The sequence below is a fragment of the Apostichopus japonicus genome, chromosome 20, assembly GCF_037975245.1.
Source record: "Apostichopus japonicus isolate 1M-3 chromosome 20, ASM3797524v1, whole genome shotgun sequence".
In the NCBI taxonomy this organism is placed as follows: domain Eukaryota; kingdom Metazoa; phylum Echinodermata; class Holothuroidea; order Aspidochirotida; family Stichopodidae; genus Apostichopus; species Apostichopus japonicus.
In genome coordinates this window covers 7980237-8000605 of record NC_092580.1, presented here as the reverse complement: position 1 = coordinate 8000605, position 20369 = coordinate 7980237, and the positions used below count along the sequence as shown (strand labels likewise).

General features: G+C 38.1%; 1 protein-coding gene across 1 annotated transcript in view; it reads right to left on the bottom strand.

Moving 5' to 3' along the window:
* Positions 1–586: 586 nt before the first annotated feature.
* Positions 587–20369, bottom strand: part of LOC139962133 (uncharacterized) — a 45041-nt gene continuing 25258 nt past the window's right edge. Inside the window, exons 18-37 of the mRNA XM_071962056.1 lie at positions 19961–20182; positions 19428–19526; positions 18913–19149; positions 17850–18104; positions 17433–17509; positions 16327–16534; positions 15580–15698; positions 14711–14927; positions 13532–13604; positions 12924–12964; positions 12519–12668; positions 11545–11657; positions 11215–11370; positions 10374–10559; positions 9106–9522; positions 7282–7452; positions 5868–5992; positions 4569–4852; positions 3119–3197; positions 587–2206 (exon numbers count right to left, since the gene is read on the bottom strand). Coding sequence (XP_071818157.1) covers positions 1648–2206; positions 3119–3197; positions 4569–4852; positions 5868–5992; positions 7282–7452; positions 9106–9522; positions 10374–10559; positions 11215–11370; positions 11545–11657; positions 12519–12668; positions 12924–12964; positions 13532–13604; positions 14711–14927; positions 15580–15698; positions 16327–16534; positions 17433–17509; positions 17850–18104; positions 18913–19149; positions 19428–19526; positions 19961–20182 — 3788 coding nt within the window. The 3' untranslated portion in view covers positions 587–1647. The remainder of the gene's footprint in view (positions 2207–3118; positions 3198–4568; positions 4853–5867; positions 5993–7281; positions 7453–9105; positions 9523–10373; positions 10560–11214; positions 11371–11544; positions 11658–12518; positions 12669–12923; positions 12965–13531; positions 13605–14710; positions 14928–15579; positions 15699–16326; positions 16535–17432; positions 17510–17849; positions 18105–18912; positions 19150–19427; positions 19527–19960; positions 20183–20369) is intronic.

Below are 20369 nucleotides of genomic sequence, written 5' to 3'. Positions count from 1 at the left end.
TGTATATATAATTAACGAAATACTTCTTAAGACAGCAAATTTTATAATGAGAACGTCAGCTGCAAAGTCATAAAAGATATCCTACGTTGCACCGTGAACACCTTTGGCTGCGTGTATACGTGCGCATTATAAATATTTGTTATTGTTATTACATGGTTGGGAATTTATGCATCCAGATATGGACTCTCACGTAACAAGCATCTGGCAATAGTTTTAGAAGGACACCCCTCCCTCCCCTCCACACCCGCCCAGTAGATTATAATACGTTTTTTGTGTGATTAATTTTTGAAGATGTGGGAAATTAATCTCTAAAAGTCTAATGAACAAAATTAAGGAAATGTTTCCATCTTTATGACGATTTTGAAATTTCTTGAAAATAAATGTTCTGTATAAGTTGCAAAAGATCGCACCATTTCATATTTAAGCATCAGTAGTTATACGTACAGCAATTTCTTCAAGGGAAGTTATCACCCCCTCCTCAGTCACACCCCTCTCCAGGCTACCTGTGACCCTCCCCCCTTCACCCCTGCATGCTGGGCCTAAAGTCCAAAACTTTAAGAAATCAAACTAAATGAAGCATTGTACGTACATAAATACCCTTCATCTGTTTTTATGAAAATAATTAGATGTGTAAACTTTGATCTCTAAACTAAAGCCTGATCATAGTCAACAAATTAAGAAAATTGTGTTATGTCCATTGGTCTGTCCGTCTGATTTATATTACAAATACGAAAAAATACAACAAATATAACAATAAAAATGCAACAAATGCTTGTTTTACAGATGAAATGCAAGCTTGAAATTGTGTATATATGATACAATTTGAATAATTCTGGTTATATAATAATGAATTTCATTTACAACTAAAATTAATGCTGCGATGTGACAAGGTAAAATATTGTGATGCCAATTAAACATAAATAGGCTCTACTATAGCTGCTGTTGATATTAACAATTGTTTTCACTACCTTTTATGAACCTATCATGACATAAAATAAAAGTTTACATGTGGCAAATTATGCATTCTGAAGCATATTTAGAGTATAAATAAAGCATAAACAATATAAAAATTGCTAATTTACATTCAAATTACAATAAAATAAATGTGGTTGTACAAGCGAGTGCAAAAAGAATATGAATAAACACAAAGGCTTAAACCTTCCCAAATGGAAATCCAACATTTTCCAGCTATTAGCTGTCCTGACCTTCTCAATGTGATGTTTCTAGTTTATATAGCTTCATCAAACTAAAAATGTTGTTGTAGCTGCAAATGTTTTAATTTTATTGAATATTTACAAAGTCTCATTCGACCGGGGATGACAAATCAGAACACTTTTCTTGAGAAATAATTGAGCTCTATTAGATCTGAACCTTTTTACTTTGTATTAAGAATACATAATTAAGAATACATAATAACTATAGCTTCTATGAAAGCATTGAGATTAAAGAGAAGTTTTGAATCATAACTAAAGAGGTATGGGATGCTAGGGGAGGAGGAGGGGGAGGGGTGCAGGAAGAGATGATTCTTACTGTAGCTATAAAGCTTCCCAGAGGAGACTAGTAGATCATGGTGAGGAGATAACATTAATTCATGAATAGGTGAAATGTCAGAGCAAGCATATCACATGCAGGTCAGATTTAGATTTACTATTCAACTGACTGACTGTCCAACTCCCTAAAAGCGCTCGTCCTTCTCCTTTCAACGATGGACACGGGGACATTCCTGGACTGAAACTTGGCATTTCGGGAGGAAGAATTTTCCCCCTTTGAGAAAGTCGCTACAATGCTAGACGAGAGAGACCTTTGAAAAGGAAAAGTCGCGGGACAGATACAGAAGCACCAACGGCGCCATCTCTTACGGAAGTCTGGATTACGCATACAATAAAACATGAATATTAAATAGCCCTGCATAGAATTAAATCCAACGAATACGAGCTGAATAGCGAAAGCGAAGTTACTACCGACTGGAATGAAACAAAAATAACCCACACCCCAACTTAACCCCATCAATAAGAATATAGAAACTGCGTTTTGAACACGTTTGACCTGTTCCTGTCTCTTTCTCTTGTCGTTTCGAGCTGAATTCGATACACGCTTGGAGAGCCTGCATACGACTAGTGTATAGAGGACCATGTTGGTTACCACAATGAACAGAATTGGAATAGCCACGCCTCCAATGATGGGATATACACCATTAACAAAACAACTGAAAAGAAATATGAAAAAAACAAAAAAAAATATTGGAAGAAAGTATTGTTAACCATGTTCAGGAGAGTTACAAACAAGCCCCTCCCAACATACGAAAACGTTTTAGGCTAATTTAGAATAGGCTGATTCGTTACTTTTGACACGGGAGCATATCATTGTCTTGTTGTTTTGTCTGTGTGTGTGTGCGTGTGTGATTTGTGTTCTTGCTCCCGATCTTTCATGAGGGAGTTTCTGTAGGAGGAAAGTATCATAAATATGTAACTTATTTGGAAATAATCGGCCAAATATGTTAGAATATGAAATTATGGTCACTTAGATTCAAACCTCAACAAAGCATTTGCACACCAACAGCTTAATAGTACTATATAGCGAGGTAATTTTCTTCATTAATCTTAATTAATAATACTCCTAATGTTTAAGAAACATAGCAGAGTATGAAATAGCCTTCAGAAAGTACTGTTATTTAATTTTTTGGAAAATTTAGGGGAAATAAATGAAAAAAATATATGAAAGGCCTACTGGAAGTTGTGGAGCAAACATTGATGGGTATAGACGACATGTTACTATGAGAAACAAATAATTTACCGAGTAAAAATATCAAAATACATTGGATAGAGGTTACAGCCCCTTGATCTTTGTAGCAGAAAAGTTGCCATGAATTATAATAAGTGACATACGATGGTAAATGGTGTGGCATTCTAAATGGACTCAAATAGCTCCTTGTCAGTACAATAGATATAAGTGTTTCAATTTTTAAACTAATATTAAATGTCGTGAACTTTCCTTTGAAGAACCCGAAAAAAAAATGTAAATTTAGCTTAAAAACAGAGACTAATTGTAGCTGAGTGCTAAATCTTTCACTGCCATTAATAAAAGTCATTATAAATCATTAAAATTAATATTTACTTACACAGATTCCCGGGCATAACTTGCTTTGAAAATAACTTCAGTAGTTACATAGGTTACAGCAACAATAACTAGGGGCAGAACTGGAAAGTAAAAACAAAGAAAAGTTATTTTTAATTGTTAGGGTATAAATCAAGTTACATTAACCAAACCATCTCCACTCCTCATCCATTCCAAAGCTTGTTAGTTTTCAATCTATGAATAATCATTTCATGGCAAACTAAGACAGCCATGCAGTTGGGTCAGTTTCTGAACGCTAATACCACTCCATACTGTCTTCCCATATTTTGCTTTAACAGCAATCGTTCTTCTAGTACAAACAGTTCCCAACCTTAACCTTTATCTTATAGAAAAACGTGATATTGATGCTGCTAATACTGTCAGTACGAGTGCTTTGAAGCAGGATATGAAAATACAGTATAGAAAACCAAAAAATGTTCCCAACTGGGTGAGTATGACTCGCCTATTGTCAACTTCAATGAAAGAAGGATTTTATTGTACAGTATATAATCCAACTGAAATCGCAGAGAAAATTACACAGAGTGATTAATAATGTTCTTTAAATATTTTAGATATTTCAGTTTTCAAGATAATCAGCTTGCAATATACTGTACTAGGTACAGTATGGTGAATGCTGCCTCTTTAAGGCTGAATTGATGTTGGCTCCTCAGTGCAGACCTAATGTTATAATCTATTGCTACATAAATTCTGATATCCAAGACATGTCCTTTTAATTTCATATGAACAACATATATTAAACCCTCAATTTGGACCACATTCAAAACCATTTGTCTTGCAATCGTTGTAAAACATTGTAAACACATCAATCCAAGAATTTCTAGGTAGTAAAAGCTTTTATGTGTTTGGAGCAAACATTCTACAACGACGGTTCGCAAACTATAGAGTGTGACCCAAAATTGGGGTGCTGCAATATTTTTGCCGTACGTTGCAAGAATTTTCCAGACGTCAAAAAATTTGTCTGGAGATTTGGAGAGTGGAGACAGAGATTAATTTTTTTGTCTGTTTGTTTGAACATCTCTAGTCCATAGTCCGCCAAGTTAGCTTTCATGTATTGAGCCTCAATTCTGAGAGGTACGGTACACGTGTGAAGGGGCTGGGGGGTGGGGGCTGGCGGCTCCGTCTTCAAGGAAGATCCTGGGCTATGGACAGATACCATTGAATACCAAAGTAAATCTGAGCCCACAGTCATCCTTTGATAAAGCATTTTCAGATGATGCGGGAATACCGCGAATGTGTTCGGATGAAAAGCTTTATATCATGTAACATCTAATGAACAGCTTTACTTGCCGCAGTACAACTTGTAGCACACCCCTCCCCTTCTCTGGTCCCCCTCTATTCCCTTCAATCCACCCATGTATTACACCAGCAGGTCATGACATTTCACTAAACAGTAAACCTCTATGTAAAAAAGTTCTTTTTGTTATTAAAATTACCTTCTGCAAACAGGAACGCTTTCAACATGAAACGACTGATGTGGTTGTTGACGATACGCACGAACAAGATGTACATGTTGACGCCCTCTACTAACATCCAGCATAGCGACGACAGGGTAAAGAAATGAGTCACCCCTGCTAAAATGTTACACTGCAGAGGAGGCAGAAGTTGTCTAGTCCTCTCTGAGTCAAACGCTGCCATGATGAGGAAAGACACGTAAAGACCCAGCAGACTGAAACTGAGCCAAATAAGTATTTGGCTGGGCCTCTTCTCTCTGAGACGTCTGTAGCGGGAAGATAAGATAGGGAGAAACTAACACATAGATTGGTTCAGAGAGAGTGAGAGAGAGAAAATAGGTGAACAAGCTAGATGCATCTATTGCAAACAGCTTGTGTAGGTAAAATATCAAAATATATTCATCTTACAGGGTTCCAATGAACTTGTCCGTCCCACTTGTATGTTTTTCAGTCTGCCCCTGGAGAAGTACCTACTTGAATCGAAACGTCAGATCACGGCCCCTAACGTTATTATATTTACCTACATAGACTTTTCTACACGTTAATCGGTTTCATAGATACACCTCACACTTTTTAATACCGTAGTTTGACAGGTAGCTATTATTACAAAGTGACAAGTTTTGTTACATTAACAATATTAGCTATATTAACCAAATGATCAGACTAAAACAGACAATGATTCAAAGTGAGAAAAAAAAAAAAATCTGTGGTGATAAACAAAAGCAAAATGAATTGGTCGAAACAAATAGCTGTACTGTTGTAGGATAATGACAGAGAAAACAGCTTTAAAGGAAAGCAACATTGAAAGAAAAATGTTGATTGAAAACTAGCTGAAGAAATTTAAACATTTCAAATAAAGGTTTATTTATAAAATATACCAAGTACCTCGTCAGGATTTTAAACAAGTTTACTGATAATCTTGCATAATCAGCAAGACATAAACTTGAAGTTCATCGAATGTGACCATTAATTAACTCCGTTAAGCTATAAGTTTATTATGCTTTTTATTCAATTATGAGCAAATAACTACAAAGAAAGAAATTTTCGACAAGCAATACAATTCTTGACTGGAATTAGATTTTCACTAGCTGTGACCTCAGGAATAAGAAGTTGTTTGCCTCATCAATTTATTTTATGACCAATATACATAAGGTGGTGTTGGTGATCCTTTTGTAATTATAATATTTACCACAGTGATGAAATATTTCTTTCTAATTAGTGAAATATAGGTCAACTATTGACCGAACTCAATATATAGGATAATTAAAAAATGTACCGTACTTGTGAGAGATGAACGCCAAAAATGTTACTCCCAGGCCGAGGATGGAAGCCGCGCAGCCAAAGAATGTTACAGCTTCCAGAATTGTGTATTGAGTGTCGGAGAGGGAGTCATGTTCATAGATATCCTGCAAATAGAATCAAATGCGGCGGCAAAAGGCGGGATTAGATGAGAGTAATAAGGACGGTAACTAGGTAAAATGTACCATATATAATTCTATTGTAAAATCACTATCACTTCTATGGATGACCTGCTCTCACATGATGGATTCAGCATAGTGGAGTAACCAACTGAAATGAGGAGGGATAATGCCATTACCTTCCAAGGGTTCCCCTCCCAAGTTGTCCTGAATAGAACTGGGGTACGTCTATTAGTTTTATACATAGGCGTAGGAGGCGAGGGGGGGGGCTGGGGGGGCTGCAGCCCCCACAACCAAAAATTTTTGTGAAAATTCTGGCAATATGCTGAGAATTTTTCGGGCACCTACTAAAAGAAAAATCATTTGCAATGCGTTTTTCAATGGTTAAACTGATATTATTATTATCATTATTATTGTAACGTCAGCTCCCCAATAACTCTAACCAAAATGGAAGGGTAATAACACGGCAAATGATTGTATGTTATTGGCATGCGATGTTATAACCGATGCATGCCTATATGATATGCACATTAACATGTTGAACGTTTGCGGAGCACGTGAACAATTTTTGTAATATCGATTCGGGCAAGTCGTTACAGCCCCTCTATAAAAATCAAATCAGGCTCCTATGCTGGCTACGCCTATGATTTATGACAAGCACCCATACAGTGGAATATGCATCATCCTAAGGCCACAAAGTATATAGCTGGTAGACTCTGTGTCCATTCTAATGGGGGATGACTGGCTACCTTGAATACCTTTAATCCCCCATCCCCCCACCCACTCTCTCTAATATCCCACCCTACCCAACAAAATGAATAGGCCAGAAAGGAAAAAAATATGGTCATCCCTGTGCAAACTTTAGTTGAAAGAACCATGTTTGACACTACCAATGAGATTTTGAATACTGTGACAATTAACTAGTGTCTAATCTTGTCAAACACCTGAATGTGTAGAAGCGAATGGAAAGCACTTAATGTACTTTGTGCAGGACTGGGTGTGTGTGTGTGGAAGGGGGGGGGGATCATGGGGGCTTGGAATTAATTGTAGGAGTAATGTATAATGCATTTGCAGGTTAATGAGTGTTAGCAGCTCTGAAGACTTTTCTAATTATTGTACACCCAAAAGCTTACTGGTATGAGTAGTTGCAACAGATTTAAAATTTGTTGACAACGAAAGAAATATGGTGACTTTTGGCTCTGTGTGTTACAAAGTTTTGATATCTTTTGATCTGATTGAGATCCCCATATCATTAAAACAATGGATGAGTTACGTACCATCAATACGGCAAAGTTTGTGAGATGAGTGCATTCACACATGATCAGGTTCCGTTCCGGGTCATAACCTCCCAGTTTGCACCCATCGGTGGACCAGTTTCCCCGACCACCATCGGCATTGAAACTCCAAAAGGTACAGGAAGCACCCTCAGCGTCTGCTAGAAGGTCCGTCTAGAACATTAAAACAAAAGGAAAGAACTTCAATGGTATCATCAAAGTAAACGTAATTGTCTGTATTAGTTAGGTTTACCCCAGAAGCTCCTCCCTAAGAACATTTCAAACAAAATCAAAGAAGCATGCATTTCATTGAAGAGAAATATATTCTTAAATTGACTACCTCCCCGCCCCCCCCCCCCTCCCCGCCGCAGTCATCTCCATTTTTCATGTGTAACATGCTGCCAATTTCACATCAAATTCGAGCATACACAAGATTGATATGAAATAGAATTAAACACATATTTCAGTGTTACCACATATAGAATCATGCTTGCTATTACAATTGATCTTGTCTTAAACAGTGGTATATGGGTGACCAAAAACAACATTTTATACCCACCATCCACTACAATCTCATGATTTATCATCAACAATTTATCATCTCGTGTAAACATATCTTAACGCTATGTCCATCCACCTTCTTCAACCCTTTATCTCCTTCAAACTATAAGTGTTGAAAAATCAACCCTCCAAACCAAACCCCTTCCTTATATCTTCCTTCTAAGATAGAAAACCCACAATTCAATTAATAATAATACCCAGGAAACCTGCCTAGGGAACTTGACCTATTGCATGTCAGGTAGAACTCACGTTTAATACCCTATACCATTGTCTAAAGGTGGTACTCCCATCACCCCATTCACGAATGGTTTGGTCCCCAGACATGACAGTGGTCGACCTATTACATATCAGGTAGAACTCACGTTTAACACCCTGTACCATTGTCTTAAGGTGGTACTGCCATCACCCCATTCACAAATGGTTTGGTCCCCAGACATGACAGTGGTCGACCTATTACATATCAGGTAGAACTCACGTTTAACACCCTGTACCATTGTCTGAAGGTGGTACTGCCATCACCCCATTCACGAATGGTTTGGTCCCCAGACATGACAGTGGTCGACCTATTACATATCAGGTAGAACTCACGTTCAACACCCTGTACCGTTGTCTGAAGGTGGTATTGCCATCACCCCATTCACGAATGGTTTGGTCCCCAGACATGACAGTGGTCGACCTATTACATATCAGGTAGAACTCACGTTTAACACCCTGTACCATTGTCTGAAGGTGGTACTGCCATCACCCCATTCACGAATGGTTTGGTCCCCAGACATGACAGTGGTCGACCTATTACATATCAGGTAGAACTCACGTTTAACACCCTGTACCATTGTCTGAAGGTGGTATTGCCATCACCCCATTCACGAATGGTTTGGTCCCCAGACATGACAGTGGTCGACCTATTACATATCAGGTAGAACTCACGTTTAATACCCTGTACCATTGTCTGAAGGTGGTATTGCCATCACCCCATTCACGAATGGTTTGGTCCCCAGACATGACAGTGGTCGACCTATTACATATCAGGTAGAACTCACGTTTAACACCCTGTACCATTGTCTGAAGGTGGTATTGCCATCACCCCATTCACGAATGGTTTGGTCCCCAGACATGACAGTGGTCGACCTATTACATATCAGGTAGAACTCACGTTTAACACCCTGTACCATTGTCTGAAGGTGGTATTGCCATCACCCCATTCACGAATGGTTTGGTCCCCAGACATGACAGTGGTCGACCTATTACATATCAGGTAGAACTCACGTTTAACACCCTGTACCATTGTCTGAAGGTGGTACTGCCATCACCCCATTCACGAATGATTTGGTCCCCAGACATGACAGTGGTTGATACCACTCTTGTATTTGGTCCGTATCTCCTCTTCACTCTTCGATTGTAATCAGTTTGTTCGTTATTAATCTGATTATAATGTCTTGAAGAAAACAAGGAAGGTGTTCGGTAAACAGCAAAAGCGACTCTTGCGGTGTCAGAAGTCAGCTGGTCCTGAAGCTCAGGCGGAAAGAGGAACACATTTGTGGCGTTTCCGGGAATTTTCTGGTTGACTTCAGATGCATTTAGTTGTTGTATCATCTCAAATGCTGTGTCGTTACTATTCTCGAAATCCGCCGGGAACGTTCCGACACTAAAATCTATGAGCATGGAGGGATCTCCTTCTACTACCTGAAGAAAAAAAAGATGGAAAAGATAACGACCACTCTGTGATACGACCCTTAAAAACCTGTTGTAATTAATACACCCTGAGACCATCAGCAAAAGAAATGATGGGCTTAAAATGATCACTACGGCAGTATATGTTGTAATGTTTATGGCTGGCTGCAGATTCAGTGAAGTGCCTCCAAATATGTCAGCTTAATTTATGTTTTTCTTTGTGAGATCGCATACAGCCCCTTGTTAATGTCATCGCATGCTCAATTACGAGTGACAAATATTTTCCTGATTTGTATATGATGTAAGTATGTAAGTATTGTGTACGTATATAACAAGTACATAACACATATATAACAGGTCAGTACATAGTAACTGCATACAAACATGTATATAACAGGTACTCACCAAGTACATAACAAGTATGAACAGCTAGCTAGGTACATAACAAGTACATAACAGGAACATGACAAGTATATAACAAGTTTGTGTTTTTAAAGGACTGGACGTGACAGGTATAGTAAAACATTCTCTTCAAGGGATATAACCATAGCACATACATTGAAACATTAGTAATGTTATAGGGAAGACAACACTATATTCCATGTTGCTAAGCAGCTATTTGTAAAACCCTCTTCAATTCCTTTCTCATACCTTAAAATACGATTAGTTTAAAAAGCATCAACAAATTCTCTCAAATTTGGAAAATAATCCCAAATTTATAAATGCTATTTATAGATACCAAACAGATTACCGACACTATTTCATACCACAAAACACTTTCCAAAGAATGTATTCCCTAGACACATTTGCAAATGTCATTTTCAAACCTACTACTGTAGTCGATGCTTTTGATAAATTCTTACCATCGTGGCTATATTTTCGGTGCCCTGGGAATAGGTTCCCGTTTCATTGTTGACTATAACCTCGTTTAGAACTTGTTCGAAAGCCTGAGCGATGACGCTTAACATGCCCTGTTGGTTTAAGTCGTCCAGAATTTGTTGGTCGACGGAGATAATATTACTGATCGTCACAGCCAAGCTATCCACCACCTGGAGAAGTATGGCGAAAAAGCAAACAATGATTATATAGTTCATGGTATTGGATGGCTGCAACAACAAACTTGGGAAAGATGAAAGCTAACCAAATCGCGGAGAGGTTATTTGTAAGAAAAGTAGTAGGATGAATGGACAAAGTTACAAAAGAATCAAGAAACCTTCCCACAACCTGCAAACCAACTACATTCTCGGCTTACCTAAAATATTTAAAAAAGTGTTGGATCATTCCTCTTTCTATGTCCCATGTGAACACAGTAAGGTGGAGTGGGAAAGAGGGGGGGGGGGGGGGGTTAGTTAATGTGAGGCGTTTGACAGAATACATATTTACTTGAAGTCAATGCTGTATTTGAAGGATTGTATTTTGCCTTGGACAACTTCACATAACTAGCCTGTAACAGCTTTTCAAAGCAAATGTACATAGCCTAATTTGCATATAAGGGTCAGGGCGTTATTTTACCCAAGCCAACAATACTATCTGCCCAGACATTAAGGGTTGTTTAAATAGACGATGAACAATCAGTGTGGGGAACAACGTTTGAATTAGCTAGTGTATAATGCTGATTGAATTTTGAGCATGGGTGACCAATATCTGATTTTCTAGCAAATTAGTTGGGCCAATACCAATCAATGACCTTTGTTTTAAACTCACCGCAGGATCTTTAGGGCCTGTGATATTCGTTATATCTCCTATCAATTGGGCTAACTTTGTCAATTCTGCCATACCGCCCTCATTATCCAATTTTACAGACGCGTTCGCGAGTTGTTCGCTGATGTCGGCAATGTTATCCTCGTCAATAGTTCGGGTCTGAAAATAATATGAACCATAAAAATTTATTAAAATTATCCCACTTTTGTTACCAAGAGTTTATTGAGCATAGATACTGGTGTCTATAAAAGTTGGTAATGCAGGTGGGTGGGTGGGGGGGGGGATAGCAAGGATAACTCAGTGTGTTTGATATATGTGATCATTCAAACTCACCTGTAAATATGATAAATATTCATTTAAAGTCGCATTACAGTTGATTCCAGTTTCATTCCAGACGGGATTGTTGGGTGTCCTGACACAATTGGAGTAGAGTATCTGTAAGGTTTCTGTTTTTAAAAGAAGAGAAAGCCAACTAGCTTGGTGACTCCTTGTTATATTTGGTATGAAAACATTATACAGTAAAGTTCACTTAGAACAACATATTGAAATGTTGACTAATATTGACTTCACATGATCTGCAAGGCTGCAGTTCTTGCACCAATGCTGCGAATCCACCTATCATGTACAAAGTTCATCGAAGCTTCACTACAGAAATTGACCTCTGTCGACCTCAAATGACCTTTGACACATCCATCAAGTTTAGTAAAATTCTTGTAATCACCAAGGGTAATCTACAAATCAACTATAAACCTTCAACCATCATGTACTTTTGAGTTATATCGTGTTTACAAGGTTTTCAGACTTTGACCTCTGTTGACCTCTAATGACCTTTGACCTGAACCAATTTTAATGGGGTTCTTGTCTTTATGAGTTATCGTGTTAACAAGCTTGGGCATCATACTGCATACCCACTCAATCATACTACATGCAAATACATACGCCATTACAATTGCAAAGACACCTTTTACTTTCGGCAATGACTCGCCAAGAAAGGGGACAATCTATCTTTCTTCTAATCATGAATCAATTAGAAGGCCGATAAAATGTTATAGATGCTAATAAGGGCCAAACAATTGATTATCATGTGGAATATCAAGATATAGATTTAATGGTAATAGAATATTGCTTAATCATCCCTTAATATTATTTTCCATTAAATGTTCATTCTACTCTCTATTCCCAACCCCCCTCCCTCCCTTCCCTGTCCACATCCCCTCCTCTCACCTCCCTGTCCACATCATCCCCTCCTCTCACCTCCCTTCCCTGTCAAAACAAAATCAAAGCTTTAGCAATCTTGTGACTATTACCTTCTCCGTCCTTTGTATCATCATCCGTTTGATTAAGAGTGCAAGGGTTGGGTTCTAGTGTAAATATTTCCTCTCCAACCAACCCAACAGGAAACTGCACGTCAGGATAGTCTCCCACAGCCTGTTGTCCACTCAAGCAATAATCACTGTCTATAAAAAAAAAATAAAACAACATGAAATGAATAGGGGGGGGGGAAGAAAGTAACCTTTACAAACAATCAAATCCTTTAGAGTCAAACGAAAGAAAAATGACTCCTTCTAAAATTGTTTTATAAACTCCATTTGAGTTTCGATGCAAACTGAACCGTCCAGTTTAATCAATCAAATACAACTAGAGTATGAACATATGACGAAGAGTTCATCAAAGGAACAGGTGAAATAGAACTGAAAAATAATAATGCTCACCCCGCTCACAACACCGAATACCCGTAAAACCAGCATGACATCTGAAAATAACAGCATAGATGTGAAAATAACAGCATAGATGTGAAAATAACAGCATAGATGTGAAAATAACAGCATAGATGTGAAAATAACAGCATAGATGTGAAAATAACAGCATAGATGTGAAAATAACAGCATAGATGGGAAAATAACAGCACAGAAATTAAAAAAACAACAAATGACGTTTGAGTTTCACAGAACCGAGTTCTTGCACTCAATAATATGGAACTTGCACATACCATTTTGAGTTACAGTTGACAAGCAGGTGTTACATACATGCACGCACACACATGTTTGTATAACATTCCGACCGAGGACCCCATTGTATTTTCCATTGTTCAAATCCATGTACCCTAACCTTAACAATACCCCATACAATAGAATTCTTCCGAGGACGTGGTGATTCTTTACTGAGAAATCACAACCGAGGACCTGAAATTCTTTTGTTCAAGTCCTCGGTCAGAATACAAAACAAACGCACGCACACATACGCCATCACAATCATATTGGTGACTGCTGCCTCCATCATGGAACCAAAAATGGAGCTAGGTCAAAAAGATTTAGAATACCTGTAGTTTGCAACATATCCTCCAGCTGGTACAAAACAAATTCCGTTTCCTCTGCATGTTCCATCACAAATCTCTGTGATGAAATAAGAAACAAGAGGAGGAGGAGGATAATAAGACATGTTACAATTATCAATAACAATCAAAAACTAAACAAACAACAAGATTAAACCAAAACTGAATGGACGGGTTGGCAGAGTGTCATGGTCGGGCGCTGAGAAAAATGATGTCACCTGTCCTCATTAATTATGCATCATTCTTCATTCCTATTTACCTGGACACTCCCTCCCCTTCATATATTTATGGGTCTCCAGTTTAATCATATGCCGGGGACCTGTTCTTTAACGATCCCCCCACCCCCCGTCAGGATACTGGTTACCATAGGTAGGTTCCATCTACTTAAGCCATTACCGTATCTCATTGGTATATATTTTGCATACATATCATAGGGTCATATTAAACAACAACAAATTAAACTAAGGTAATTTCACTGCTATTTGCATAAATTTGTTGAAGTAAATTTTCCCCAAAGGTAAATTTTCTAAGAGATGGCATACAACATGACACTTGTGTGGAAGATAAATATATTTGATATTATTAGTTGAAACCCTATCTCAATATATTGTCTCTATAACACAAGATGTCGTTGATTGAATGGAAATTGTGTTTATTAGTTAAACCTTCCCTTACTCCGGGAAGTGGATGACAATAGGTGGACAATAGGTGGACAATAGGAAGAATGCCATCTGGTCAGATATTTTACAAATGCTTTATTGGAGTAATATCCTCTCGTTGATTTATCCCTGTGAACCTGATCAATTTAGAATGTTTGATTAGCTGTCAAAACTTCATCATCGATGCATCTCTTCTATACAAATATTTAATCTTCCTCCGTGGAGAAAAATGATTTCAATATCACAGAGAAAAACAAAGATATTTACAGTTGAAAATGCCCTGATGACATCCCAGTCCCTCGAAGAATGCCAGATGTATTTACAAAATATCCCCAAATTATATGAAAAAACAAATATGCTATGAGAATGTGATATCTCCTATAGTGAAGATGCAGAAAATTTCCAGCCATTTTGCGAAGCAACCAGCTGCAATTGGTCATCAGAATGTCCCTTTAATATGAGAAATGAAATAAGAAAGAAAAATTGATTATCAGAGCGGTGAAATCACCTGTGAGTTGGACCCTTCGTTCTTCAGGGCGAATGATGCCTCTGGGTAGGGTTAGTGACGTAGACGCAAATGACGACAACTGTGTTTGTATGGCAGTAAACTCCACCGACGAATGAGGTGACATTTCAACAGATAAAATTGACAAAATGGAACCTGCCGAAAGCTGGCGCAAACAGACTCCAAGAAACCCCTCGTTTGAACTTAAATTAGAATTAAGCTGTGAAACAAAGGAACAGAATTATGAAAATTTAATATCTTATTCATAGTAATTAATTCATTCAGCTGTTAAAAATATAAATAGAGACATCCTTATTTCTTGGCCAAATGCGTATATGTAGCAATGCACTATGTTGACAGAAGTGAAAGTGTATATAGGCCTATTTTCGTTTTTACATATTTGATTAAGTCTCTGATTAAGTCTCTAATTAAGTCTCACATCCCCGGCCTCAACAATTATGACTTGACACCCCTTAACAACTATCAGTTCTACAAACATATGTAATCCGTTCTTTGCTCCTTAATCCGCTTCCTGTATAGTCATGGTTTATTTGGTTCTAATTCCATCATTGCCACTTAATACACTTATCTAGCATCATACTTTCATTGGGTTACATTTTGCACTTTTCATTCGACTGCCAAATATTGCTGACGAACGTCCCAGGGGGACCAAAAATTTCAATATATTTTCTAAAATAATACTCCTTATTTGTCAATTATGGTCATATCTTATTTCTCTGCTTTTTCCTTATAATATTACAATAGATATACATTAAATATATATATATATACATATATATATATATATATCCTTTTCTAAGGGTGCTCTTTGGAAACTTCCTCTTCTATTATTTATTTATTTTGTCGCTTACCTGACCGATCATACCGTCACGCAGTTCCCTGTACTCAGTTGTTGAAGTGTCTATGTAAGCATTTGTGTCAAAACCAGCTTCGACCTCCATCGTCATGCTAAGGCGGTAAAAGAGAACATCTGTAAAAAAAAATGAACAAAATTGCATCAAATTTAAGAGAATATGGTCACATGTTAGTCGTATATAGAAAGGATGGGGAGATGGTAAAATTTAAAATTTGACAAGAGGTGGTGCTAGAAACATTTATTGTGTCACAAATTATTATATTCTTATGGCCATTGGAAGTATCTGTATATAAAGAGGGGGGCTGGGGAGGGTGGGGGGGGACTGGGGTTAATAATGTATATTGCTACAAAATTTGTTTCATCTGTCCAAAATTCACGTCATGAACACTGCAGGTTCAGAGGTACTCCAACACTTGTCATGTTTTGGTAGCTATGAACGGGGATTCACTTACCGGTCTCCATATGACAACTGCATTCTAATCTTTCTTCACCTAACCAAATTGATAACATTCTAGTAATGCACCCCAATTGACCCACATCCTACACCGGTACCCACTTCCCTCCTCTCCACAATTTCTACTACTGCAAAGAACTAAACCTGCTAATATTGTCGGATTTAACAATCGCAATGCTAAAAAATGATGTCAATTTGGATAGGATATGGTAGAATGGGGGGGGGGGGTTCGAAATGTAGCATGGACACAGGTAAGAGAGAGAGAGGTGTATAGTCAATCATACGTACCAGCTTGATGGTCATCGGGTATGATTAAAGAGTTAGTATCATCAACATCATCGTTAAAATCCTTGAGAATTTCTTGCAGGCAACATTCAGTAGATTTTTCAAGGAACAGATAATAGCTTACAAGACTTCCTCCCTCGGTCGGGAACTCGGTGACTTGCACTCCCGCAAAATCTTGCCTACATCTTCCTCTTCGATAGTTATTGGTTAGCTGTAAGAGACAAATTTGATTCCTATCAAGTATACTGCTTTCGATAATGAGTTGTTCGTCATTCGTAATGCCTCAAACGATACAGAAAAAAATGACACTGAACTGTGTCAGATAAAGAAATTTGTAAAATCATCGCTACCTGTTTACTATTTTCAATCTATTATTAATCTTATGGTGTCAAATTTAGCCCAAAATAACACAAAATATTCAATATTTGCAATGACTATAGAAAAACGTTTCTGTTGGTCTAATTGACCTCTCAACCCCCCCCCCTCCCCTTACTCTCCTTCCCCTCCTCTTCTCCCAACCCCTCCTCTTCTCCCAACCCCTCCTCTTCTCCCCACCCCCTCCTCTTCTCCCACCCATCCTCTTCTCCACAATCCCCTCCATCCCAACCCCAAAATATGTGATATTATGCAATTATTTAAAAAGATCTACATGTAGGCAATAAACAATTCAATACCATTCTTTATGAAATAATTAAAACAGTAATAAAACACACACACACACACGCACGCACGCACATACAAGGAAAACAAAATACAGAAAAGTAACAAAATAATATCTTCCACATAATGGTAAAATAAAGCATTATCATAATAACGAACGCACTGGTGATTATGTAAGTTGTAATATCATTGTTTATACCACTCCCCTGCTGTAATATTCTCTAACGATATAATTTGCTCCCTTAATACTTGAGAGAGTTATATACATGGGGACACTCTCTGTATGAACTGCGACAATAACCTGCTATCCCCCTCCCCACCCACATAGACTAGCCTGTCCTGTAGATATTCCACTACATAGCAGTGGTGAATCAAGCTATAACATTTTAATGTTGGTTCATGCTAATTTGCTTTACTATCCTTTTCTTTAAATGTAAACATCAACCTACCCAGGTCTGGAAACCTGACCTTGAGCTGCTCTGCCCATCGTCTGATAACATCGCCGAAATGTTGTACACCACTAGATCTGCGAAGAATTAAATTGCAGAACTGATGATCAAAGGATATATATAACCACTAAACACTGGACTGCTGTTATCGTCGTCACGTGACTGGAATAGCCAACAGCTCATTGCACGCTATTTTGTGAGCGCTGAAGATGTAACGCTTCAATTATAGTGTTCTTTATAGAACAGAATAGTGTGCTAGTTCAACTGAATTGCGACAACTTATTTATTAATTGTTTAGTTAGAAAAATAGTTATGTACATGTTATGCAGAACATGAGGCTTTAATATTACCTGTGTGCATTGAAGGAGCACATAGTGGTCCTATTCTTAGCTATACACTATGTCTCTTTAATATTACCTTTGGCTGGGCGCAATTCCACACGTACAATAAAGGAGCATACTGTGGTCCTACTGTGAACATCTGTTGCGGTCATCTCAATCAGCTTAGACTCTTCTGGTAACAAAACCGTTTCCAATTTCGAAAACCCAGAATAGTTTGCGATTAGGTCCTGCCCCTTGTCAAATATTGCAGGAACCCACTTGACCACGACGGGTGTGTGCATATCGACTGTAGAGTAGATGGTGTCGCTAGGACAGAAAACTAAAACCGGCCCTACAAGAAACAGATCATGAAAAAAGCAATGTGAATGAATATAAAGATATAGAGGAGGGAGGAGGGGTTGGGGAAATGGTAGGGTGGGGAGAAGAATGGGGACATACAAAATGGTTTCCTTATCTTCAAATCAGCAACATATGACAAATGGATTGATTCTTAACCAATTTTCTTTTTCTTCAAATTTTGTAACAAGCAAATGTGATCTTACATAGCAGACAACAGTCACTTGCAGTATAGTTAGTCACTTGACTCAATTCTACCAGAATTAGATTAAATTTAAAGACAGAGACAGGAAGAAGCATCACAGCTGTACGCTCTAAGGCTGATTGATGAAAACGGTTAGCCTTGGAATAAATCTCCCTTCTTGTCTGAAAGTCAACTATTTTATATAGCAAGATCACTGGAAGTTTGCCCCTATATTTCTGGTTTATAACTATTTTGAAACGATAAGAAACAAGTAGCACTTGTCTATAGGTATTGTAACCATGTGCTGTAATGGCATAGTCTTAGGAACAGGGGTACACACCCCCCATTTTTCAAAGTGCGGTGGGGTGGGGGGGAGGGGGCGCAGGATATTTTGTAAGTCCAATCTAGGCAACTGTAACAGCTAAATAGCTTACGTATTGCTGGCTTAGACCCGAAGTCCATATCGGTTGTATGTCCCTCACTTTTTGAAAGCTTAATTCCTACCACACTGACTGCAGGTATAGGGTGCAGTGAATGGATCAGTGATGCAGTAGCATTGTTTGATGCCACCTGTAACATACAAGTTTATCTCTAATCAATTAGATCAAAAATTCTTTACCTGGGTCGTTGGCCAAAATGGTAATGGTAGCCGAGGAGACACCAAAACATATTCTTGCTGGACTGGTGACACTTGTCGCCCTAACCATGAAAGATTCATCGATTTCACGAATTTCATCATCAATGATGGATACGAAACCGGTGACTTGCCTCTGGGAGGCTGGAATAACCAATGAAGTGGAACTCAATTCACGAAAATCCTCACCAAGGACTGCTGTTCCTGACTCTATGGTTATATCTGTGATTAAAGAAGAACACTTTATGACAAACAAAAACCTCTCAGTGCAATGGAAACATTGATCGGAAATCTATTGAGATATGGTTGGGAGGGGGGTGGGGGAGTGTACAAGCACCCCGCCTGAATCCACGCCTGGGGGAAATGGGTGAGATGTGTGGTATTTTAATCATGATACAACCATAGCATAAAGTCTGAAGCAACGGAACATAAATTTGTGCCACCTCGAACTATATAGGCCATATCGATATATATATGCACCCTTTATTGTAATATCTTACCTACTGAAATGTCCGTAGAAGCAATGCTTTCTAACTGTATGAAAATATCCACCTCCACGCGAGTTTCGTTAACAGAAGCATCCATTATTCTCACGCAGGCTGCAAAAAAAACATATCAAATATGCAATAGATTGTATTTGGGGTTGTATCAGTACAACTGGTCCAACAGAAACAAAGGGTTGCCTAGCCTCTTCTTTTTCGATTCCAAATCCCCCCTCCCCTCTCCCCTCCCCCCCAAAAGAAAGAAAACAAAAACTTTGGCTGGAAGTGCTTTCTTCATGTGGTTAATCTCTTTTTAATAATCGATTTTAATAACTTATTTAGAGGGACAAACTTGGGATTTTTTGGGCATAAATTGACATTTGTGCTTCATCTACCATTGTATACAGGTTCACCTGAAATTAAATGTCATATAGATATGTAAAATATCATGAAACGTTTGGGGTTCAATTCTTAAAAGTAAGTCATCAGATAACATGGCACGTAGTCATTGAAATACACGATGTAGTCGCCGTGCAGCACAGTTTACATACCATTGTCGTCATCAAGTATCTTAACCGTGGTCGACATGTTAATCAGCAGCAGATCTAAAGGATCCGTAAATGTCAAGTTGACTTGAAAAGATTCATCTCCCTCTAAAATATCATCTTGTAGAATTCTGATATTTATAAAGGATTGCTCCGGCGCCAAAATAAAATCCGAGATCAACGCAAAATCAAGAGTTTGCCTAGCTGTCTTATCTCGAGTTGTGAATCCTGTTTAGGAAAGAAAATGATACGAATAAAAGCAAAATTCCTGGTTATTCATAAAGATGTGATAATCTTATTTTTGTATAAACCTTAAACAGTCAAAATAAGTGGTAAACGTTGAAATATTCCCGTTGCAAGAAATACGTTGTCTTCAGAATGGGAGATTCGGAAGGAGAATTGAGTAGGTGGTGCT